The sequence below is a fragment of the Ruditapes philippinarum genome, unplaced genomic scaffold (assembly GCF_026571515.1).
Source record: "Ruditapes philippinarum isolate M1 unplaced genomic scaffold, ASM2657151v2 ctg7864_1_1_1_1, whole genome shotgun sequence".
Taxonomy (NCBI): Eukaryota; Metazoa; Mollusca; class Bivalvia; order Venerida; family Veneridae; genus Ruditapes; species Ruditapes philippinarum.
The window spans coordinates 31616-56655 of record NW_026852464.1 but is presented as its reverse complement, the minus strand read 5'-3'; the positions used below and the strand labels follow the sequence as shown (position 1 = coordinate 56655).

Sequence of the window (25040 nt, the reverse complement as noted above, 5' to 3'; positions counted from 1 at the left end):
TAAATAACAATTACATTACACTTGACTGGGTAAAGGTTTAAATACAGAATTATACTAATTAAATCATTGTTTGTTGACAGTGGTATACCTGAAGGGGAGAAAGACCTTGATGATACCATTTCCTTCAAGGATAAAATAAAGGCTTTAGACAACAAACTCATCATTCAGCCATCCCCGGACAAGCGCAAGTCTCTACTGGCAGAGCAGGCAGAGAAGCGTAAGTCTCAGTTGACAGCGGACCAGCCGGCCAACAGACTGTCTCAGCACTCTCCAGATGTAGCTACCAAAAGGAAGTCTCAAAACGAGGCAAATATGGTCAACAGTATTACAGGACTGGTGAGTCTGTCATTCTTGTTTTATATTTAGTCTAAAGATGGTTAATATAAACTGACCTTTAACATTGTCATAGGTTGAGAAAAAAGTGCAGCCTGACCAGGACTCAAACCGGGAACTCTCAGAATATGCACCACAACTTACCGACTTAGCAATCTGGCTGCCCCTAATATTAAGTGAACATTTCTAAACCATGAAAACTAAATGTATCTTTTAACATGGAATTAAATGGAATACATTAACTATTTCAAATGCTTCTCAGTCTATAATCGGGTACCCATGTAAAAAGCAAAGTATAACGCAAAGTTTCCAATTTGATTTTATGGTCCTTTAAGAGAACTTAGCAGAACTTGTCTTGTGGTATTTAAATACTTCTATAAATGCGATGCAATAAATGTAATGATGTGAATATCATGTCACTTAACACATCAACAAAAACAAATCAGATTCATTCATTTAATGTCAAACATATAAAGGTGAACAGTAGAGGCATTTTTGTTTGAAGACTCATTCTCTCTAGTATTTTTGGAGTGTTTACAGTAGTAAAGAATGTAAGTAACAGAATGTAAGCATGATTACATCATGATTATTTTGACATTAATATCAGTGTGTATGGTAAATAAAGAATGCAGGCAGTGAATCTGTTCTCTTCGCAAAGTAATACATTTATAAGTATCATTACAACAGTTATACAGATAGTAAATATATTTGAAGATATTTTACAAACATTTTTTCCTGTGATAAATGACCTATCAAATTATCAATATATGCTGGACTACAGTCAACTATTAAGATGTAAAGAAATATTAGCTGGAAGGTTGATTTGTGACAGATTAAGTGAATTTACATACAGATCCTATGACTGATCCTAGTAAGATACTGACTACCACAAAAATATGTAAACATGTATATATAAATATATATACATCTTAACTAAGTCAAAGCTGAGTCACCTTCCAGTGATCACATGTATCAAGGTTTACATTTCAAGATATGTTTTTTGCACTTTTTCTGTTAGTGTATTGAGTTACACTCAGTTACTTTAATTGTGTGTCAAATTGATGTTTGTTACCCCTAAGCACAGGTGGCAGTATCAGTGTTTGGACACCCACCCCTATCTGCCCCTGGACCCTTACTACAACCCTGAAAAAAAAAATTCAACACTCTAAGGCTTACTATAAGGTATCAAATACAAAACCACCGATGAAATTATATATAAAAAATTTTTTTTCCACTATCAAAATTATAGTTATAGAAAGGTGAAAAGCCTACTATATGTTCATTTGCCAAACAATGTGGAACACGGGAAATCGTCGTTTCGGTGACTGAGGCGCATTCCGAAGGCATTTTGCTGCATCATTCATTTACATCAATAAAAAGAACTTGAATTCCACAGCTTACTTAATTCAAGTTTAACGAATATCAATATTCTATCGATTTTTTCTATTTTACGGTAATTTTTGACTTGTCACTGCCATTTTGGATTCTGATACCTGTGTGTTATACGCGATCTGATTGGACGTCAAATTTGGCTCGTCCAATCAGATCGCGTATTTCAACCCAGGTATCAGACTGCAAAATGGCTACGACAATTCAAAAAATACCGTGAAGCAGAAAAAATCGGAATGATAGTGATATTCGTTAGACTTGAATTAGATAAGCTGTGGAATTCTAGTTCTTTTTATTTAAGTAAATGAATGATGCAGCGAAATCCTGCCGGAATGCGCCTCAGTCACCGAAACGACGATTTCCCCGTGTTCCACATTGTTTGGCAAATGAACATATAGTATGCTTTTCACCTTTCTATAACTATAATTTTGATAGTGGAAATTTTTTTTTTTATATATAATTTCATCGGTGGTTTTGTATTTGGTACCTTATAGTAAGCCTTAGGGTGTTCAATTATTTTTTTATTTTCAGGGTTGTAGTAAGGGTCCAGGGGCAGATAGGGGTGTGATGTCCAAACACTGATACTGCCACCAGTGCCCCTAAGAGCACAAAAAAATTTATTTTCATTTTCTTCAAAGCAGGTTCACTGCATCTGATGAGCAAGAAATCAATTTGGTGTGATGAGCAAGAAATCAATATGGTGTGGCCTAACTTAAAAATGAACAATGTTAAAAAAAATTCAAGACTTTTGTTTCAATGACACATAAGAACTATGCAAAATAGTATGCACTTCTCATCATTAATGAAAAGTTTCTCTCCAAAAAACAACAACAACCTTAAAATCCTTCCCCTTGCCTATCTGACAATATTCAACTGACAAAATCAGACCCCTTGATTCCTTACTTCTAAAAGGGACAATTAAAATCTGTCAAATTTTGGAAACGTATTTCAAGTGTGCATAAAATCTGCAGGTTTTTCCATGGTCAACCTCTCAATTCATGTTGACATCCAGGACTTCAGTGTCCCATGTGACATTAACGATGATGATCGATACAAAATGTAGGGTGCACTCAAGTATTTAATATGACATGATTGAGGGTTATTGATTGTGTACCAGCGTAAATCTGATGACATTTGTGTCAAGCAGCAGGCACAAGCTGCTAATCTAGTTATGAATACATTAGTGCCGCACTTAGGCCAGAAAAATAGACTATATTTTGTTCTTCCTTTCTTAAAAAGTTTTGTTATCACAATAGACTTTTCTGTAGAGACAAATAAATATGAAGGAAGTTTTTTTTTTTTAAATATGCCTATGAAATCTGAATCAAAAACACACCATCTTTAACATATCAAATAATTAATATCGTACCTGTGGTAAAAGACCATCAATTTCTTACAATTATGACTGTCATCATTTGCTGCAGAATAAAATGTAAAGCCATTGATAAAGGACCATTTACTACTCTCATGTCATAGTGCTACAGAATAAGGTATTTTGTTTACAAAATTTATAAATCTGTCATCAAGCTATTTTTCCATATAGGTATCATTACATAAAATTTTTGCAGAGAGATCCTGTCAATATCTTTCAGAAAACACGAAAAAATCGAGCCCTACCAATGAAATATACAGTAAAACCTCTACAGAGCAAACCTCTGTTGAGCCATTACCTCGTTACAACAATAGTATCAGATAACCTTTCTGGAGCAACACCTCTCAGCCACAATCTTTCTCAAAAGAATTTTGCTCTGCAGAGGTGATACTTATACTGAGGAATACTGATTCAATCTTTTCCTAATTTCAGCCAAAGCAGCCAAAAATTGTGGTATCCGAGGATGATGACGTTCAATCACGAGACAAAGATGGTTCAAGAAGTGCTGGTGACAATATTAGCAAGAGTGATACACAAGATGACATCTCCGACAAAATATTTGATAATCTCTCCATGCACAGGTACTGTGTTTATTAATATATCAGAAAAAATTAACTTCATTGTTATTATCAAACTCTAGTATATTGGACATTATATAGAAGAACTACCAAAACATCTCAACACAAAGACAAAAGCCCCTTTGGTAAAATTTCAATTATTAGTAAAATCACCAATATAATCCCTACAACAGTTCATATACCACAACAAAGTCTGGGACTCGACAATACCAGTACAAGTTAAACATATCAAAATCATATAAAAGTAACATGTATAATCTTGTAAAATTCAGTGGAACAACACACTGACAGTTGCTACTGGCACAGCAGTCATTCAAAACCATTGTTTCATAATGAATATGCAAATAGCTTTTATCATTAAATTGCTCGTACTGACTTAGAGCCTAATCAGCGGCGTAATTTTACAATTTAATTCATTTGTGTTTAATCCATTGAGGGATAATGGGGGAACAGATAAACATATGCCAAAAGATCATCCTGCACTTCTGTGCAGTCAAACCAGACTCTATACTGTTTGTTGCACAAATATGGTGTTTTTATCAGGGCTCATCCGGAAGGGCGATTCAGGCGAAAACTTCGCCGTGTATATTTCCATTTCGCTCTCCCAATTGATCAAAGAGAAGTCAACATCGCCGATAAAATCTTAATTCCCAAAGAGTAATTACTTGGCGATGTAAAGAGCAGAGATTGTATCCGCCCATATGACGACTGCTAATTATCATTATCCAATCAGAGCGTCGCTTTATACTACCCGTCTACCTGTATGCAAAGCGATAAACCGCCTACTCTAATCAGTAAATAATGAGAGCATCGGCCCGAAACGGGTATAATTGTGTGACAGTTTTGCGAGTTTAATACGGGATTAGGCGATAATTATATATTGTTTTTTCCCGATCATCTAAACACGTGCAAATCTTCCCTAATTGATATACACGCGGTGTTTAACCCGAGTAAAGGCGATGTGCAATGGTTTTTTCACGGCTATCACAAAACTGTTAGTCAATTTAAAATAATCAATTTCATTAATGATCAGCGACTGGATTAAAATCTTAATCATATTTTGAATGATTTCAGTCTGTTAACATCAAATAAAAATAGTTATGTCGCTCACGTCATGGCTACGAAATGCCCAAAGAAAGTTACTGATTCTGATACATCTACGCGAAAATTTAAGAAAGCCAATTCGCAAAAATCTTACGATTGGTATATTGTAGACAATGAGAGTGTTTGGCATTGTTATCTTTGTGGAAATGCCAAATTTGACACAGCTTACGCACGTGGGCACGACATCCCGGAAAAAGTACGAATCATGATCGGCATGCTACATATCGGTCGTATATCATGTGTACATGTATATAACAACAAAATTTGTCAGGAAAGAAGTGTTCTTATTGTTTCAATATAGATATGAGTTTTAATGTCATAAATATGACGCTCAGATTAAGATTTATCAATATTGTAAATATCAAAAAGCATTATTTATAAAGATATTGCCAGTTTAACATTTCATGAAAATAAAGGGAGGTAATTAGAAATTTATTTTCTATAATTTCTCAGTCAAAGTTTTCAATAAGAAATGAATGTATATAATTTTAGTGATCAAATATAATGTGCACAAATGTTTGCAGTACATATTTTACATATTCTTCGATGTTTGAAAATTGTTGTATAAACATAATTATAAGCACATAAATGTGGCATTACAACATTGAAGGTCATATCCAATGTAGATATTGTTAATCAATATCCAATGTAACTTTATCTTGTATGAAAAGTGAAGAAAATAATAATATAAAATTAGTTTATTCATCATATTTTTTCTTACACATTATTATCAATAAATCTACATGAAAATACATAAACAAATATTTAGAGAAAACTTATAAATAGCTGATAAATAGATTGTGTTTATATTATAGTTAAAGGATGTATAGTCATGCATGTTAATGCATACACATTGGGTTGTTTCCCTTCTCCCTATTTTTCGCGAGGAAGTCACTTCTCCCTAAAATTTCCACCCAGGATGAGCCCTGTTTATATTGAACAAAGGGAAGTCCCAAAATAAATATGGGACATGTCCATTATATCAATTCAGCAGGATAACCATTAACAGTTGTAATCCGGAAGTCGGCAAATGTGGGTTTTCCAAGCAGATCGCTAATCCCCGCCTCAATACAAACAAACTTTTACCATAATAGCTTCATGGCGCCGCATTACTGTTCAGAAAATGTAACTGAATGTTTTTGAAACTATCACTGTAAAACTTTGTTTGCACCCTCAATTTGCTGGGAAAACCCAAAAATATTCTTAATTCGGGAGTTAGTTTATTACATGATATATGCCAGTAAGCTACCATGTCCTTACCACTGACCTTACCAATGGTCACAAATTATCATAAAAACAATTGTGACCTATATCCATTAACTGTAGAACATTATGCTTTAATTACAGCAATATTCATACTGCCATATTGAAATATAATATCTGTAAATCCCCCCTCCTGTCTGTATGATAATTACTATTATTAACCAGCTAATGTTTCAACTAATCTGACCAACCATCGTCTGTAATAAAGCATTCACTAACTTTGATCTTTTTATTCTTTATTGCTTCACAGTGGCATTTAAGGACATCAAACTTGCAAGTATTTATTGAGAGTAAAAGGTTACACACAGGTTAAAACACAAATGTATATGAGCTGTGTCACGACAAAACCAACATAATGCATTTGCGATCAGCAAGGATCCAGACCAGCCTGCGCATCCGCGCAGTCTACTCAGGATCCATGCTGTTCGCTTACCAACTCTACTTCAAGTAGAGAAACTGATAGCGAACAGCATGGATCCTGATCAGACTGCGCGGATGCGCAGGCTGGTCTGGATCCATGCTGGTCGCAAACGCACTATGTTAGTTTTGTCGTGACACGGCTCATATATTTATGATTATTGAAATTAATTACTTATTCATAGACTTTTTAGGCTTACCATGTGTTTCTAGTTACACCAAACACATGTTAACCTCATGTCTAAAAGACAAGAATGCATGCCTTCCTTTTTTTTTGTTTGACATATATAAATTTCCTTTAATGGGTCGGGGTTGCAGTTAAACAATAAAATAATCTTATAATGATAACCTTCCAGAAAAAAAAAGAAATATGAAATGTCCTGGTTAGTTGAGAGTCAAGTGTAGATAAGAAGGCGACCTTATTCATACTAAGTAATGAAAACCACTACATTTCATTTATACCATTCATCAGAATTTTTACCGTGTTTGTCCAAGAAAAGCAATTTCAGTTTCTCCTTAAACACATTATAATATAATATCATTATGTATATAAATTTTCACCAAGAGTCACTAGAAAATTACAAGGAACTTGCATCTGGTGAACACAAACATTTAGATCAAAAATGCCTTTTCGTTTTTTCAGTTCAACATCTCAGCCGTTCAATCCAGATGTTGTTATAGCAGATTCGGACGAAGAAGATGAATTTGGAGAAATTCAGAGAGGGACTGTTATTCTAAAATCGGTAAGATTTTACACGAATTACAGGGATTTTTGTGGGCATTCAGTGTTTTCCTTATGAAACACATGAATATTGTTTGTTATAGGGACTATTTATTACCCGCTTTACCCTTTCTTTATGCCAGGAATCTATCCTGCTATATTATAGAATTAGGTTGGTGATTCTACTCATGAGTCTGAAATAATACTTGGAAAGGAAGCTGAAGTCCTCCTTGACCAGTTGCCTAATGACCTATACAGTGTTGTTTGACTCTCAAAACCCAGCAGAAAGGACATGTAAATAAGCTACTATTTCATGACGGAAAGACGGATATTTTTCTAAAAATATCAAATAAACTGTTTATAAAAATATGACAAATGGTGTTTTCACATTAGTGATATTCTAATTTCACATCTTAAAAGGAAGATTATTGTTATTTTCACAATGACTTTTACTCATAATGGTATGTTGGAATTTTATATTGTATTAATTTTACAGTAGGTAATAGTATGGCACTAACATACAACTCTTAAGTACACAGGCAATGCCAGTTGTGTTGTTGTTAATTAAAATGATTGTGAAGCACTCAAGATTTCCTGATTACCTAATTAACATAATCACAAAATGTATTAACACACAAGTATAAGTAAATTAGGAAGTGTGGGAAATCTCGCCATCAGTATCAATTGATAATTACCGGGTTTATTACCAGGGCAATGTACCTGGAAACCTGCTGTTCTAGTATACGGCCATTCACCTGTAGATCTATCCCATACCCAGCCACCTTGTTTACATGATCAACTCTGGTTGGCACTGTTTCCTGTAAATTGGCTATTTTGTTTGAATTAGGTATGTGAATGGGCCAGATATTCTTCTTTAGATGTAGATCAAAGAAATTCATAAATATAGTTTGTACATTATTTTATTCAGACTGTCTTGTTATGTAAAACATTATGCACTATACTACATTTTTTTTCTCATCAAAATTTGAATCTCAAGATACGGATACTTTAACCCTTTCGCTGCCAGAGGGTTATTGTTTTATTGATCACCTATTTGCCAGAGGGTTTTCTAAGAAATTACTATATTATTAATCAATATAATTATTATTATTTGTTATTAGTATTAAAATAATTATATATGTTTCCAAATCTGTTAGTATAATAATAATTATTGTTGATGGTATAATTTTCTTTATATTTATTATCATTTTTATTATAATTATTATTAATTTATTATTATTATTTTTATAGAAACAGCAAAAGCCGTCCATATGGCAAATAAGCTGAAAATAACAGGGACGGCATAATGGCAGTGAAAGGGTTAAAGCTTTTTTCTATATACTTTCTGATCATGGCCTTGTAATCAACACTTTATTCTTACTTGAATTCTTATATATAATCGAGAAAAATGCTCATGCTCATAAATAAAATCAGGAGAAAAAAAATCAAGGGGAAAAAATATTTATTCCCATTTATTCAACACAATAGTGACCTCATAATGCAGGTTAAGTATGAAACAATAGTGACCTCAGAATGGAGGTTAAATGTGCAACTTCCTTTCCTAAAATTTCTTATTTCAAATTTCAGTTTCAGAGAGCTAAACCACCAAGAAACCGTAGTCCAGCCACTAGAACTTCAAAAGGAAAAATTAGAAAACCAAGACCTGTAAGTATAAACAGATAAATCAAACACTCCATGTCACTGAAACTTATAGATTACTAAGTACCCACTTTTTTGAAGAGTGGCCGCAGAAGTTGCAGTAACATGAAGTGGTAGTTTCTGAATTTCCGAGAAGAGACAGATTATGAATATTATGTCAATTATCTGTCTTTGTACTCAGTAACCTTTCGTTTCATTTATTCATGATTAGTCAGTTGTGATTTAATATAAATAAAGTAAATAGTGGCATACCAATAATACTGATAAAAGCAACCTGGAAACCCTTGTTCTTGACTGCCATAATTATGGTAAGCCTCATGGACAGCCAGCTTGCAGTCCATTAACAACTCTCTATACTATGACATGCAGGTTATATATGTAACTTCCCCATAATGGTATCACTTTACAAAGCAGGTCAAGTGTTATAAGTGTTATACATATATTATTGTTTTGTATTATAGAATGCTAGGAACCAGGGAGACAAAAAAGAGGACAGGGAACCAACCTCTACAACCCCATCTAGTGCATCTGTTCAATTTTCCATGGCAACCAGTGACAGTAAAACTAACAGTCTTGAAAAATCGGAAACTAAAGTTCAGAACAACACTAGCAAAAATAATAGCTTAGAAAAGGTTAATGAACGAAAGAAAAGCCTCGAAAACAATTTTGAAAGTCCAATGTCTAAGTCAAGTAATTTTAGTGATTTTGATTCAATAATGAGTCAAAGTATAACAAGTGTAGGTAGTGATATTGTAACACCCATGAAACGGGAAACGGCTAAAAATGGAAAATTCGCAAAAACTAAAAAAGACTCTCCGAAAAGAGATAGAAAAGAATCACCCGCGAGATTAACGAAGAGTAAAGAAAGGGAGATTACTGAAAAGGACAAACGGAATGACTCACCAAGCAGGTTTAAGAAAAATAAGGATTCACCTGTGGAAAAACGTAAGAATCGGAGAAAGGAGGAGGATAGAATAAATAAGAATAGACTGTCGTCTGATGTAAGCGAAGACAAAGCTGTAACGAACTCTAGTAGGGAGAACAGGTTATCAGGAATCCCTGCCACTGCTAGTAATAATGCTAGTAACAATATATTCTTTTTGATTGATCCAACAGTAAAAGACAAGTGTAAATCTGTAGGTGATGTAACTAGAGATAAGAGAACATCTGGAGATTATAGCAGACATGCTCAAAAAGGTAGGTGATAGTTACTATAGTTACCATAATATATGTATATATCTATAGCTAAAATGACTAAGATTTCTATAATAAAGTATAAATTATAAATACCTCATATGAAAATAATGAACTTATAGGTAAAATCAAAGTCAGAGTAAAATTAAGAAAGACAACAAATGCCAATAAATAATTTGTTTAATCTGGTCAACTCAGGTTATTTAAACGCAATATGTAAACAATGTATATGCACACATTTTCTTATGAAACAAGATCTCATTTTTACCATAACCACCTTAAACTTATGTAATAGATTAGGTTTAAACATATTTTTATTCAAGGTAATATATACATGTTAATAATTTACAATTTAAGCAGAAAGGAATTGGACCGAGAGCTACAATAGCTTATGGTAGTCCTCTCCTTTAACAAAAGCAATATGTTCATATAATACATTTGTTTTACATTGAATTTGTTAATAAAGCACTAGGCAGTATACAACCAAGCCAATTGGACCTTAGTAATTGCTAACTACATGTACTCTGTTAATTTTCAATATCAGCATTAAAATCAATACTGAAATCCCTTTAACTACTAATATACTGATCCAAATTAAAAGTAGAACCAATCCAAATTTAAGGTACAACATGTCTATTACACTCATTCAGCAAGGTGTAGGTTAAAGTATCTTTAATATAAATCTTTATTTTCATTTTCAGCTGTAAAGCATCACTCTGAAGACAATCCATCTAAAAATCAGGTAAGTTTATCTCAATCAATAACTTACATTAAAACAACTACCATAATACAGTGACACCTGTCATTAAAGGCCAAGAAACTACATTTTGTATCATGCAGATTTTTTACCAAAAGATTGTCTCTAGAAACAAGTGTTTCAGTATACTATAAATGCATGGGTACAAGTCCAAAGTTCAGGTTTTTTTCTACTCTTAAAAGCTCTCTTTTTCTATATAAAACTAATTGAAATAATAGTTAATTCAGGGTTTTCTGGTATTTTAAACTTGCACCCATGAAAATTATCTAAAAGGAAAATTATATGATTGCCTTTAATGTAAGGTTTGTAGGTGGTTACTACAGTGAGGTTTGTCTGTATTTCATATTATTTTCAAAAGAGAAGGAAGAGTTTTCACAGTGTGTGTGCAAATGTTGTTTTGTTTCCTTTTATACATCATATCAAACAATGAAAACTTTAAACAATAGAAAATTTATAAATACAACTTACTTAAACGACACAGTCTATGACAATAAGATATTATACTTCATGTATGTAATTGTTTCTCTTTTAATAACTCAAGATAATAATTTAAAGCAAAATAGATATTATCCATCATGAGTATCATCAATCGAGCAAAAAAAAGTACCTATTAACCCTAAAGTACCTATTAACCCTAAAGTACCTATTAACCCTAAAAATGTTGAAACTTAGGGTGCAAAACCTTAGCCACCAGTATGGAGCCATGCCAGCTTGCACATGTATTTGTGTTCTGGTAATATCGAACTGCTGACCATTTTATCATGATACCCCTAATATTGTTAATGGTTTGTCCCAGAAATAAGAATTGGACAATTCCATTTAGAAAATTCAGCAGGGTTATAGTTAACTGAAAATATTTCAACTTTCATTTCAGGATGAGGACGATTCACTGGGTGCTGTTAAAAGGGAGAGAACTCTGTCAGATCCAAACAGAAAATCAGCAGAGTTAAAAACAAACACTCGTTAAAATAAACGTTTTTCTGTTCTAGTCTTATCAGTTAAATACAAAAGTTTTTCAAAATGCTTAGTTTTGCAGCAATTGAACATTTTACACACAACTTTCAATAGAAAGATGTCAATGCTTAAGTCTTTTGAATAATTTATCACTGGAACAAATTCTGTAAGTTGTAAACCACTGACTTTTTAAACGATACTTGTTGATATATGCTTGAGTGTTTAAAAGCTTTTGATATTTCAAGTGAGTTTCTATATTTGAAAATGGCTAAGAACATGTGACATTTTACTTTCAAGGAATTGTTCGGACAATCTGTATATTTTAAACCAAACTGTTGTTATAATTTACTTTCACATTCACTCATGGCCCAAGAGCAAGTTATACCATTTTCTTTCCAATTTGTGTTCTTTTTCAAGTTAGAAATATGTATTGTAGCTGGGTCAACACAACATAATTGTATAATGTTACTCATAAAATGTGACACATTGTGGGAGAAAGGTGCCAGTTGGTTGTAAGCAATCAATAACAGTTTTTTTAAAAAAAAAACCTATTTTCAGGTTATTTTATATTTCCTGTACAAGACAATGAATAAAACTATTATTATTATTATTATTATTATTAATTTTATTGTCAAAAAAATGAAAAATATTTGCATTTTCATAAATGACACCGATTTTATGACGATGGATAATTTACATGTTATTTTATTATGTACACAATTCCTGCCAACTAGCACTGTTTTCCTGTCACACACAACATAAGAAATTTATACATAAATGTTTTCATATGATATCATATAAAATATTAAATATATCAACAAATCATATTATTATGCAATTCCCCAAATGTTGTGTAAACAGAATCATATCATGTGTAAACACACCGTTAATTGTGTGGCATAGCCGCATAATGTGTTGACAGAAATGTATTTATCATCATATAACATGTATTTGAATGAAAATTCAGAATCAGAGCTTATGCAATTAAATTATAACACCCAAGTTGTGAAGGCAATATATGATGTGCCTTTTACATTTCAAATTAGGCCTGCGCAAATATCATCTTATATTGTGTACTAGAATTGGTCAGGCCAATTTTTAATTATATGCTTTTTGTATGACATTGTATTTTTATACAGTGAAATAAAACTATTATAAATGATTGTTTGTTGTTGCTATTGTCATTTATACATGCAAATAAAGTGAAACTACTATGAAATTACACTGAAACTTGAAAAAATTTTAAAACCACTTCTTAATTAAAACCACTTCAATGTTTGTATAGGACAATGGTTATTCAATGGCAATTAGCTTTTACCTGTAAAGATTACATTATTGAATATGCTATTCCAGCATTTTCATAGTGATGTATGGAAGAACATGAAAATAAAGTAAAAAGCCATACATTTTGTTGCTTAAAGGGTCTTTTCCCTTTATAATGTTACCTGTGATAAAAAGAGAAATGTTTTAATTGGAACCATAGATTTGCCCCCCCCCCCCCCCCCCCCAGTTTTATGTTTAAGATATTTCACAACATACATTTGTATTTTACATGTAAACATAAACTCTATAAAGATATTAAGCAGCACTTATTTCCAAATTTTACGACTAATTTAAATAGTTTAGGTGGTAATAAAACAAGAGGGCCATGATGGCCCTAGATCGCTCACCTGACCCATCAAACTCATCCAAACAATTACCTAGACAAGCATTCTGACCAAGTCTCATGACAGGTGAGTCAAAAATGTGACCACTACAGTGTTAACAAGGATTATCCATATTTGAGCAGTGCGACCTAGTTTTTTACCCAGGTGACACATATTCAAACTTGACCTAGAAATCATCAAAACAAACTTTCAGACCAATTTCCAGGATACTTGGATCAAAACAGTAGCAACTAGAGTGTTAACAAGATTTTTCTATTTTTAGCTCCGGTGACCTAGTTTCACATGCGATTTCGAACTCATCCAAGCAATTACCTAGACAAGCATTCTGACCAAGTTTGATGATAATGGAGTCGAAAATGTGACCACTAGAATGTTAACAAGGTTTTTCCATATTTGGGCGGTGTGACCTAGTTTTTCATCCAAGATGACCCATGTTCGATCTTGACTTAGAAATCATCAAAACAAACTTTCAGACCAATTAACAGAATATTTGGATCACAACAGTAGCCACTAGAATGTTAACAAGATTTTTCTATTTTTAGCTCCTGTGACCTAGTTTTTCATCCGAGATGTCCCATGTTCGATTTATTCCCAGCAATGACCTAGACAAGTTTCCTGACCAAGTTTGATGACAATTGAGTCAAAATTGTGACCACTAGAGTGTTAACAAGGTTTTTCTATTTTTAGCTCCTGTGACCTAGTTTTTTCATCCGAGATGACCCATGTTCGAACTCATCCGAGTTATTACCTAGACAAGCATCTTGATCAAGTTTGATGATGATTGATGCAAAAATGTGACCGCTAAAGTGTTAACAAGGTTTTTCTATTTTTAGCTCCGGTGACCTACTTTTTCATCCGAGATGACCCATGTTCGAACTCATCCAAGCTATCAACTAGATAAGCATCCTGACCAAGTTTGATGATGATTGATGCAAAAATGTGACCGCTAGAGTGTTAACAAGGTTTTTCTATTTATAGCTCCGGTGACCTAGTTTTTCATCCGAGATGACCCATATTCGAACTCATTCGAGCTATTATCTAAACAAGCATCCTGACAAAGTTTGATGATGATTGGGTCAAAAATGTGACCACTAGAGTGGTCACAAGGTTTTTCTATTTTTAGCTCCTGTGACCTAGTTTTTCATCAGAGATGACCCATGTTCGAACTCATCCAAGCAATTGACTAGACAAGCATTCTGACCAAGTTTGATGATGATTGGTTCAAAAATGTGACCACTAGAGTGTTCACAAGGTTTTTCTATTTATAGCTCCTGTGACCTACTTTTTCATCCGAGATGACCCATGTTCGAACTCATTCGAGCTATCACCTAGACAAACATCCTGACCAAGTTTGATGAAGATTGGGTCAAAAATGTGACCTCTACAGTGTTCACAAGGTTTTTCTATTTTTAGCTCTTGTGACCTAGTTTTTCATCTGAGATGACCCATGTTCGAACTCATCCGAGCTTTCAACTAGATAAGCATCCTGACCAAGTTTGATGATGATTGAGGCAAAAATGCGACCGCTAGAGTGTTCACAAGCAATTGTGGACGGCCGGACGGACGACGGACGACGGACGACGGACATTCATCGATCCTAAAAGCTCACCCTGAGCAAGCTCAGGTGAGCTAAAAACTAGAACTGTGTCCAAAGGACACGGATGCCCCCACTGACAACATATATATGGTATATAGTGAAAAAATCAACAAAGGGCCATAATTCTGTTAAATTTGGTCGCAGCAAAAATTCCTTCCTTTACTACTATCTACACATGAAGGTTGTTCATCCCTGGAAGTTTAAGCAAAATCTGCCATCCGGTTTAAAAGGAGTTGCGTTCACAAAATTTCTAATTATGGTATATAGTGAAAAAATGGAAGTGGAAGTTTAAGCAAAATCTGCCATCCAGATTAAGAGGAGTTGCGTTCACAAAGTTTCTATATGGTATATAGTGAAAAAATCAATAAAGGGCCATAATTCTGTTAAATTTGGTCGCAGCAAAAATTCCTTCCTTTACTACCATCTACACATTAAGGTTGTTCATCCCTGGAAGTTTAAGCAAAATCTACCATCTGGTTTAAGAGGAGTTGCGTTCACAAAATTTCTATATGGTATATAGTGAAAAAGTCAACAAAGGGCCATAATTCTGTTAAATTTGGTCACAGCAAAAAATCCTTCCTTTACTACCATCTACACATTAAGGTTGTTCATATCTGAAAGTTTAAGCAAAATCTGCCATCCGGTTTTAGAGAAGTTGTGTTCACAAAATTTCTATATGGTATATAGTGAAAAAATCAACAAAGGGCCATAATTCTGTTAAATTTGGTTGCAGTGAAAATTCCTTCCTTTACTACCATCTACATATTAAGGTTGTTCATCTCTGAAAGTTTAAGCGAAATCTGCCATCCGGTTTAAGAGAAGATGCGTTCACAAGATTTCGGGACGTACGGACAGACGGACGGACAAGTGCAACGCTATATGCTCCCACTCTGTGGGGGCATAAAAATAAACATTCAAATACACGACAGTCAAACCTGGCAATATCAAACTACTTTTGAGATATTATACAACTGTAATTATGTACTTAGTGCAAATCAAAGCAAAATACAACGTATGAGTTAACAAATTTGGCATGCAAAGTAACATTGAGATCAAATTATTTTTTAGCTCACAAAGTGACAGGGTGAGCTTTTGTGATCGCTTTTCGTCCGGCGTCCGTCCGTCCGTCGTCCGTACGTAAACTTTTACTTTAAATGACATCTCCTCATAAACCACTGAGCCAATTTCATCCAAACTTCACAGGAATGTTCCTTTGGTGGTCACCTTTATAAATTGTTCAAAGAATTTAATTCCATGCAGAACTCTGGTTGCCATGGCAACCGAAAGGAAAAACTTTAAATATCTTCTTTTAAAAAACCATTAGAGCTAGAGCTTAGATATTTGGCATGAAACATCTTCTAGTGACTGTCTACCAAGTTTGTTCAAATAAAAGCCCTGGGGTCAAAATTGGCCCCGCCCTGGGGGTCATTGATTTTCCCTATATGCATATAGTAAAAACTTAAAAAATCTTCTTTTAAAGAACCCAAAGAGCTAGAGCTAAGAAATTTAGCATGAAACATGTTCTAATGGGTGTCTACTAAGTTTGTTCAAATAAAAGCCCTGGGGTCAAATTTGGCCCCGCCCCGGGGGGTCATTGATTTTCCCTATATGCATATAGAAAAAACTTAAAAAATCTTCTTTTAAAGAACCCTAAGAGCTATGGCTAAGATATTTAGCATCAAACATGTTCTAATAGGTGTCTACCAAGTTTGTTCAAATAAAAGCCCTGGGGTCAAAATTGGTCCCGCCCCGGGGGTCATTGATTTTCCTTATATGTGTATAGCGAAAACTTATTTGAACAAACTTGGTAGACACTCATTAAAAGATGTTTCAAGCTAAATATCTTAGCTCTAGCTCTTTTGTTTTTTTTTAAAGAAGATTTTTAAAGTTTTTTCTTTCGGTTGCAATGGCAACCAGTGTTCGGCCGAAAAGCGATCACAAAAGCTCACCCTGTCACTTTGTCACTTTGTGACAGGTGAGCTAAAAATGAGATATAATCTGTATCATATCACTCTACAGAAAACACTGACTGCCAAAACTTAAACTGTATCTTCACAATGCGAAACTTCTTAACAGTACCCCTACCATACTGAATTTGCCATGCTTTAAAAATATAACTGTCAGTTGAGTGTTTATAAAAAAATTCAGTATCAATGTATCAATAACAGGGACATTAATATACGCTGGAATGCAAACTTCTTTGAGACATAAACAATAATGAGAGAGACACATTTATTTAATTTATCTGAAACAAGTTTTATATTATTTATATTCCATATGATATAACAAATGACAAGGAAATGTTTAACACAAAATTTCATTAAGATGTCAAGTTACATTTTGTTCCTCTTATCTTTAAAGCTACATGCCTCCAGATGAGTCAAAATATTTCAATAAAATCAAACTTGACAAAAATGTACTAAGATGTAAGTAAAAGTAAAAAGTTACAAGATTCAAGTAATATTTTACATATTATGTGCGATTTAAGACTGATTTTTCAGTATTATAGTACAATTATTTTTCTACTGCGTTACTAAAAGCAGTAAAGGCTATTTATGCATATTTTGACCACTTTTTGGTAATTTACAATGTACATGGTTTGTAAGTGCCATTGATAATGTGTAAATTGCTTCCTTTTGGTTACTTAACAATATTACACATTCAAATACATTTTCAAAATTTTCATGAAAATTAGCATGAATCTGAAGGCATTGCTTGATTTAAGAGATATAATTCGGAATATATTTCTGTTACAAAGTTTTCAAAGATGTTAAAGTGTTATATAGATATATTTCTGTTGTCTGCAGTTTTTAACATAATTTTTTTAATTTTCAAAAAGAATATTTTATAACATACCAGTATGAAAAAGATATGTTCATATACTTCTGAGTGAATTGTGCATGCTCAAAACCATTTATTAGGACTCTACTTAAAAAAATGTTTTATAATATATTCCAGTAAAATTTTAATTCAAATCACTTACATTATTCATGTGCGTTTAATAATAGAGACATTATATTGTTACAACTTCTTCATGAATTGATGGTAAGATTATGGAAACAAAACAACTATCTGATCTTGCTCAAAATTTATCAATTGCTTACATTTCGAGGGGGAAATATTCTGCTCTTTTCCAAATAGTTTGCTGTTTATTTTATGAATCAAATATTAATTTTCTTTTTTTCTTGAATTTCTTGCATTTAGTTTTTTTACAAAAAATACAGGACATGATGTCATCGATGTCAACAATACAAATTATGCAATAACTGATGATGACTGTTTCTGTCAAATTTGTGAATCTGCAGAATGTTTGAATAGAGAATCTATAACTCACAGTTAGTGTTGTTTCCTACTTAATATAGTTATGTTTTTTTTGTTTTTTTAATATATGTTTAAATGCTTACTTTATTATTTAAATAGAAAGAATTATATACATAATTAAGCCTTATATTATCATGTATTTTCAGAATTGACATAATATAAACAAGAGGACCATGATGGTACTGAAATCGCTCACCTACATACAGAAACTCTCCATGACAAGGAACAATTAATATTGTTAACTATAAACAAAAGCATAATATAAAATCTAAATCTTAAACTGATATAACAAAGTTCATATTTGTATCTGAAATAGTGCATGTGTACCACTGGAGGTGAACCTTGAGGCCCTCCGGAAGACTGCACATTTCATCGCTGTGGCTGGGGTGACGTTGTAGAAGGGTGAACGACAAGAAGAAGAAGAAGTGCATGTGTAAAACATGACTGGTTGCTATAATGCTAAGGGAAAACAACAGTTCCAAAATGTGTACATATAAGGAAAATTAATGGCCCCCTGGGTCGGGCCAAATTTTTACCCCAGGGCTTTCATTTGAACAAACTTGTATTGGTAGACACCCATCAGAAGATGTTTCATGCTTAATATCTAACCTGTAGCTCTTTATGTTTTTTAAAAGAAGAATGTTTAAGTTTTTCCTGTATACATATAAGGAAAATCAAGACCCATGGGGTGGGGCCAATTGTGACCCCAGGGCTTTTCTTTCAATAAACTTCGTAGACATTCCCTAGAAGATGCTTTGTGCCAAGTATCTAAGCTCTAGCTCTTTGGGTTTTTAATAGAAGATTTTTAAGTTTTTTCATTCGGTTGCCATGACAACTAGAGTTCTGCATGGAATTAATTATTTTGAACAATATTTAAAGGTGACCACAAAAGGAACATTCCTGTGAAGTTTGGATGAAATTAACTTACCTGTTTTTGAGAAGATGTCGTTTAAAGTAAAAGTTTACGGATGGACAGACAACGGAGGGACAACGGACTGACCGAAGGACAAATTGTGATCACAAAAGTTTACCTTGTCAATTTGTGACAGGGATGAGCTAAAAATCTAAAACGGGCATTTTTCAATTGACTCTTATAACATCTCTAAGTAAAAGGAAGCAAGTTATTTTTTCCTTTCATTTCATTCGAAACCAATAGAGGAAATAAAAATAGCAAAATTTCCACCTATCTGATCCAAATGAAAGAAACAGTTTTTCTTGATTATTTCTATGAAACACTTTTAACTACAACATTCAAAGTAAGTGTAAAACTTTAAATTATATACACAATTTCACATTTATATAGAATGAATTATGTAGGAAAGTAGTTCAGGTGATATTTCAGACAGTGTTTTAAATTTTTGTGTCCCCTTTTTTCAATCTAAAAATTACATATTTGTTTCATTTAATTATAAATTAGGAAATATACAAAATTAAATTTTATATTATCATGTAATTTATTGTGGTGTTATATGTAAAATTCCACATATCTGGTCAAATGTTTTTCTTGATTATTTCTATGAAATTCTATTAAATTCAATATTCAAAGTAAGTTTAAAACTTTATCTTATATACACAATTTCAAAATTATGTTGAATGAATTTTCATGTAAGAAAATTTTTAAAGGGAAATTTATTAGGTCATGTTTTTAAATTTAAGGGGCCCCTTTTTTTAAAAAAAATATTCTATTTTAAAACAAGGGGCGATAAGTAAACATGGGGTGCCTATGGATGGCCAATTTCATGTTGGGACAAATTTTGTGACAGACGGACAGACAGACGGACAGTGCACAACTAGACTAACAACTTTGTACTGATCATCCCTGTAAAGTTTGGATAAAATTGCACCAGTAGTTTATGAGGAGTAGTCCGGACAAGCTTTTGCGTATCTGGCAAACACACAGAAAAAAACACCTTTTTATCAAAGGGCCATAACTCAGCCAAAAATCATTCAACCGGAAAACCCGTGCAATATGCGCAAGGACTTGAGCTACAGATCAATCCTGTAAAGTTTCATTGAAATTGCATAAGTGGTATAAGAGAAGTAGTGTGGACAAACTTTAAAAATAAAAATTATAAAAGGGCCATTACTCAAACAAAAATCATTGAACCGGAAAATGCTGACAATATGCACAACTAGACTTGGTACTGATCATTCCTGTAAAGTTTGGATGAAATTACACCAGTAGTTTATGAGGAGTAGTCCGGACAAGCTTTTGTGTATCTGGCAACACTCAGAAAAAGAAACCTTTTTATCAAAGGGCCATAACTCAGCCAAAAATCATTCAACCGGAAAACCTGTGCAATATGCGCAAGGACTTGAGCTACAGATCAATCCTGTAAAGTTTCATTGAAATTGCATTAGTGGTATAAGAGAAGTAGTCCGGACAAACTTTAAAATTAAAAATTATTAAAGGGCCATTACTCTGACAAAAATCATTGAACCGGAAAATCCTGACAATATGCACAACTAGACTTGGTACTGATCATTCCTGTAAAGTTTGGATGAAATTGCACCAGTAGTTTATGAGGAGTAGTCCGGACAAGTTTTGTGACGGACGGACGGACAGACGGACGGACAGACAGACGGACAGACGGACAGACAGACGACGGAGAAGTGATCCCTATATGTCGCCATTACTCCGTAGAGGCGACACAATAATAGAAGAAAAATACCACAACCAAATAGAAAAAAATGCAATATTCTTTGTCAATTGATAACTATCCCAACTTATTTATCTTATGTTTCATAATGTCCATATTGACTCTCCTGTTCTGATCTGTTCTAGGGCATAAGGACAAATGTATGTGACAAAATTAAATTGGTGGCTGACTTTAACAATTTTTCTTTTACTAATATATTACAGAATGTTTCAAGAACCTGACTACAGAGAACACCTATCACTGATGTTATCAGAGGTTTTAGATGACATTGGTGTCAATGAAAGATTAGTGATGAGAAGGAGAAGAGAGAACATGCTGGGGGAGACTATGTGTAATATTGAGTACAGGTTAACTGATAAAAATGGAACTGTATATAATTCAGGGAGTCAGAGTGAAGGTACAACTACTATAGGACTTAATTCAGATATGGATTTACTATATTGTATTCATGATTACAATATAATACAAGACTGGTCAGAGTGGGAACATGGCAAGGAAAACTACCTCATGATACAGGATGAGAACACTACACCTGGTTATTGTTTCTTACAACTGCTCAGAGCTGATGAACCTCTTCCTCTTACTGTCATTCCTGATGGAAACTATATCACGGATAGAAGGGGAAGAATATTGCTTAAAAACACAATCATAAATGATTTGCCTGTGGCTGCTGGTCAGCAGCATGGACCATCTATTGCTACACAAGGACAACCTGGAGTAAGTGATGTAGACAACGTGTTAGCTCTTCCATGTAAATCATGGCCTCAATCAGCATCAGGTTGGTTAGATAGACAGGGTATTGGCAGATGGCCAACACAAGAGATGAAGAGACATGCAGCCAGTACTGGGTGTTTTGTTGTTGCAACTGGAAGTAGGGTCAGTGAATATCCAGAACTGGAATGGAGAATATCTACATCAGTGGCAGAAAGATGCCTGATGTTTAATCTAAATATAACACAAATAAGGTGCTATGTGTTGTTGAAAATGATCCTTAAATCATTCCTTAATCCTCAAGGGGAAATCAATATTTCAAGTTTTATGTGTAAAACAGTTCTATTACATTGTATAGAAAACACAGAGTCACGGATATGGAAAGAAAACAATTTATTTTCATGTTTAACATACTGCTTATTGCAATTACACAGTTTTGTACAGAGTGATTGTTGCTCACATTTCATTATATCAGAAAATAATTTGATGGCAGGGCAATTTACAGCTGACACAAAGCATGAACTTTCAAAAAATATTTGTGAACTTATACAGAATGATAGACACCAGTTACTAAGTATTGATATTGATGATCTTGGTCATAGACTTCAAGTTAAACTGAACATGGCACCAAATGGAGTTTACTATTTTCTGTCTTCTCTTCAAATTTATGAACTTGTTTTGACCATGCAATATATGAATAGTGCACTAGAGATAAGTAGACGGCATAAGAAATATTTAGGATATTTACACAATAAAAACATAAGAACAATAAATCAATGTGTAGGTAAATTAATTACCTTCGCTCATAATGGTAATAGATTAGAACAGACTGCAGTAAAGCTTGTAGCACCTTTTCTTTTCACCACATACGGATCTATCCTAGCATCATCAAGCATTGTAGAAAATAATCAAGTGTCACCTGAATCATTGGTTTGGCTATCAGCTGGTTTAAACTCAGATATCTCATCTAGCAGACTTAAATTGGCCGCAGTGTTCTACAGTACAGGAGATATGGAGAAAGCTGAACAAATACTAAGACACACTGAACAACAGTATTACTCTTATCCTGTTGTATCTATCTGTAGCTGCTGGTGTACGCCTCCACCAGCACAAACAGCAGAATTCAAGAGGGTATGTGGTGAACAAAGTGAGGACTGTATCAAACATATTACAGCATTTTGTGTCAAATTCATACAGAAAGAGATCAACTGTATTCCTCATGAACTACAATATGAAATGTTCAGATCTACACAAGATGACATGATACACAGACATCAGTTTGACTATTGGATGGACTGGGCTGTAGTTGATTCTCTACCTTTTCTATATTACCTACAATACAAGATCTACAGTCGTCTACAAAGATATCAAGATCAACAACAAGCACTTAGTAAACTTATAAGAACCATAGTAAATGATGAAAACCTTCGACATAGAGAAACAGCTCTAAACATCTTAGGGCAATGTATGGAACAAGAACACAGACCACAACAAGCATTAAACTGCTACCTGCTTTCTCTTCAACAAAGGGCAAGAAACAATGTAGCAAACATACATATATGTAAACTCTTTTCCAGCATATTGAATAGGCAATGAAATGGGGTCAAAACAGACAGTATGAAGTATCACTATCAATGATCATATACTGATTGTCTCTATCAGACTTATTCAAATGTTAAATAATAGACTTGTCATCATTCTTTTTATCACATTTTATTTTGAAATAACATTAATCATGTTAAATTAAAAGAATGAATCAGACTTCAATAACTTTCTATTTTTACATTTGAGAGATAATTGAGAGATAATTGAGAGATAATTGAAAGATAATTGTGAGATAATTGAGAGATAATTGAAAGATAATTGAGAGATAATTGAGAGATAATTGTGAGATAATTGAGAGATAATTGAGAGATAATTGAGAGATAATTGAAAGATAATTGAGATAATTGAGAGATAAAGAGATAATTGAGAGATAATTGAGAGATAATTGAGAGATTAGAGCCTCTTGTGAAGAGGACAATATTACTCATGGAAATCAATTTTAAATTTCTGTTTATGATGATGAATATTTTTCCTCAATCTTTATTTACACAGAAGTCAAAACTGTTTTAGCTGTCACCTATATAAATATAACTTCTAGTGTTGGCAATGATTATTTATTAAAAGTTTTGGATTAATATATGTACCTTGTATATATAGTCTTGTTCTTACTTCATATATGTACCTTGTATATATAGTCTTGTTCTTACTTAATAATATATGTGCCTTGTATATATAGTGTTGTCCTTCTTTATTATATTTACCCTGTATAATATAGTCTTGTTTTTATTAAATGTAATGTACCCTGTATAATAACATGACCCTGTCAGCAGCCACCATTGTCTCGGGTCAATTAGAATAATGTTAATGTCAACTGCAGAGTGTACAAAAAAAAAACGTCACGACAAAACCAACATAATGGGTTTGTGACCAGCATGGATCCAGACCAGATCCATGTTGTTCGCTTACAGACCCTATAACAAGTAAAGAAACTGCTTGCGAACAGCATGGATCCTGATCAGACTGTGCGGATGCGCAGGCTGGTCTGGATCCATGCTGGTCGCAAACCCACTATGTTGGTTTTGTCGTGACACGGCTCAAATAATGGTTCTTTATAGCCCACTGGTATCCATCTCTAGAAAAGATCACAATTCTTAAATGCAAAAGTAGGTCATAAAACTAAGATTAATTTGGTAGAACTAAAATCTTTTATACATTCTTTAAAACTAGGTTGGATTAGACGCATTTTACATGAAAACAAAAAATGGAAAAACATCTTTGAAAATTCTTATCCTGATATATGTAATTTTTCCAAATTCGGACCAGATTTTATTAACAAGAGCTGTCCGTAAGACAGCGCGCTCGACTTTTTTATTGCTTGCCAATAAAAAAAGTTTTTGCAGTAAAAGGCAATACAAGAATCTCTGTATTTTTAAAGTGAACTAGTTGTTTGATACCCTTGAATATTACAGCAATGTTTATATGACATAATTTATGGTAAAGTGAACAAGTGGATAGGAATGAATTTTTTTAGATTTTTTAAGTTTTTTAGTGCTTGCCTATAATACAAAACATTGACAGTTAAGGGCCATAATTCAAATAAAATCTTTGACAGAATTACCTTCTCCTGGACATGTTTGGGAATCATGATTGTAAACAAGTATTCCAACTTTCAAATTAATATCTCAAACAGTTCAGTCAAAAAGTGGACTGGTACTAAAAACTTAACCAAGATTCTAAGTCGATAAAAGGCCTTAATTTTTAAAACAAATCCTTGACAGAGTTACCTTCTCTTGCGTAC

At 33.4% G+C, this 25040-nt stretch overlaps 3 protein-coding genes across 7 annotated transcripts in view; 2 read left to right on the top strand and 1 right to left on the bottom strand.

Moving 5' to 3' along the window:
• LOC132713495 (E3 ubiquitin-protein ligase RBBP6-like) overlaps nt 1–12904 on the top strand; it is a 30727-nt gene extending 17823 nt beyond the window's left edge. For all 4 annotated transcript variants that reach the window (XM_060696145.1, XM_060696126.1, XM_060696153.1 and 1 more), the window contains exons 3-9: nt 81–336; nt 3527–3675; nt 7100–7199; nt 8765–8842; nt 9298–10033; nt 10732–10772; nt 11662–12904. In XM_060696145.1, the coding sequence (XP_060552128.1) occupies nt 81–336; nt 3527–3675; nt 7100–7199; nt 8765–8842; nt 9298–10033; nt 10732–10772; nt 11662–11754 (1453 nt within the window). In that variant the 3' untranslated portion in view covers nt 11755–12904. The remainder of the gene's footprint in view (nt 1–80; nt 337–3526; nt 3676–7099; nt 7200–8764; nt 8843–9297; nt 10034–10731; nt 10773–11661) is intronic.
• Nucleotides 1–25040, bottom strand: part of LOC132713517 (set1/Ash2 histone methyltransferase complex subunit ASH2-like) — a 72386-nt gene that overhangs the window by 23550 nt on the left and 23796 nt on the right. The window lies entirely within an intron of this gene.
• Nucleotides 18379–23916, top strand: LOC132713487 (uncharacterized). The gene is made up of 2 exons (XM_060696113.1): nt 18379–19582; nt 21190–23916. Exon 2 carries the CDS (start codon nt 21191–21193, stop codon nt 23291–23293), a length of 2103 nt encoding a protein of 700 aa, XP_060552096.1. The 5' UTR covers nt 18379–19582; nt 21190; the 3' UTR covers nt 23294–23916.

What these genes read in the sequence shown, in the direction of transcription:
- LOC132713487 (XM_060696113.1), top strand. Translation starts at nt 21,191, where the DNA reads ATGTTTCAAGAACCTGACTACAGAGAACACCTATCACTGATGTTATCA.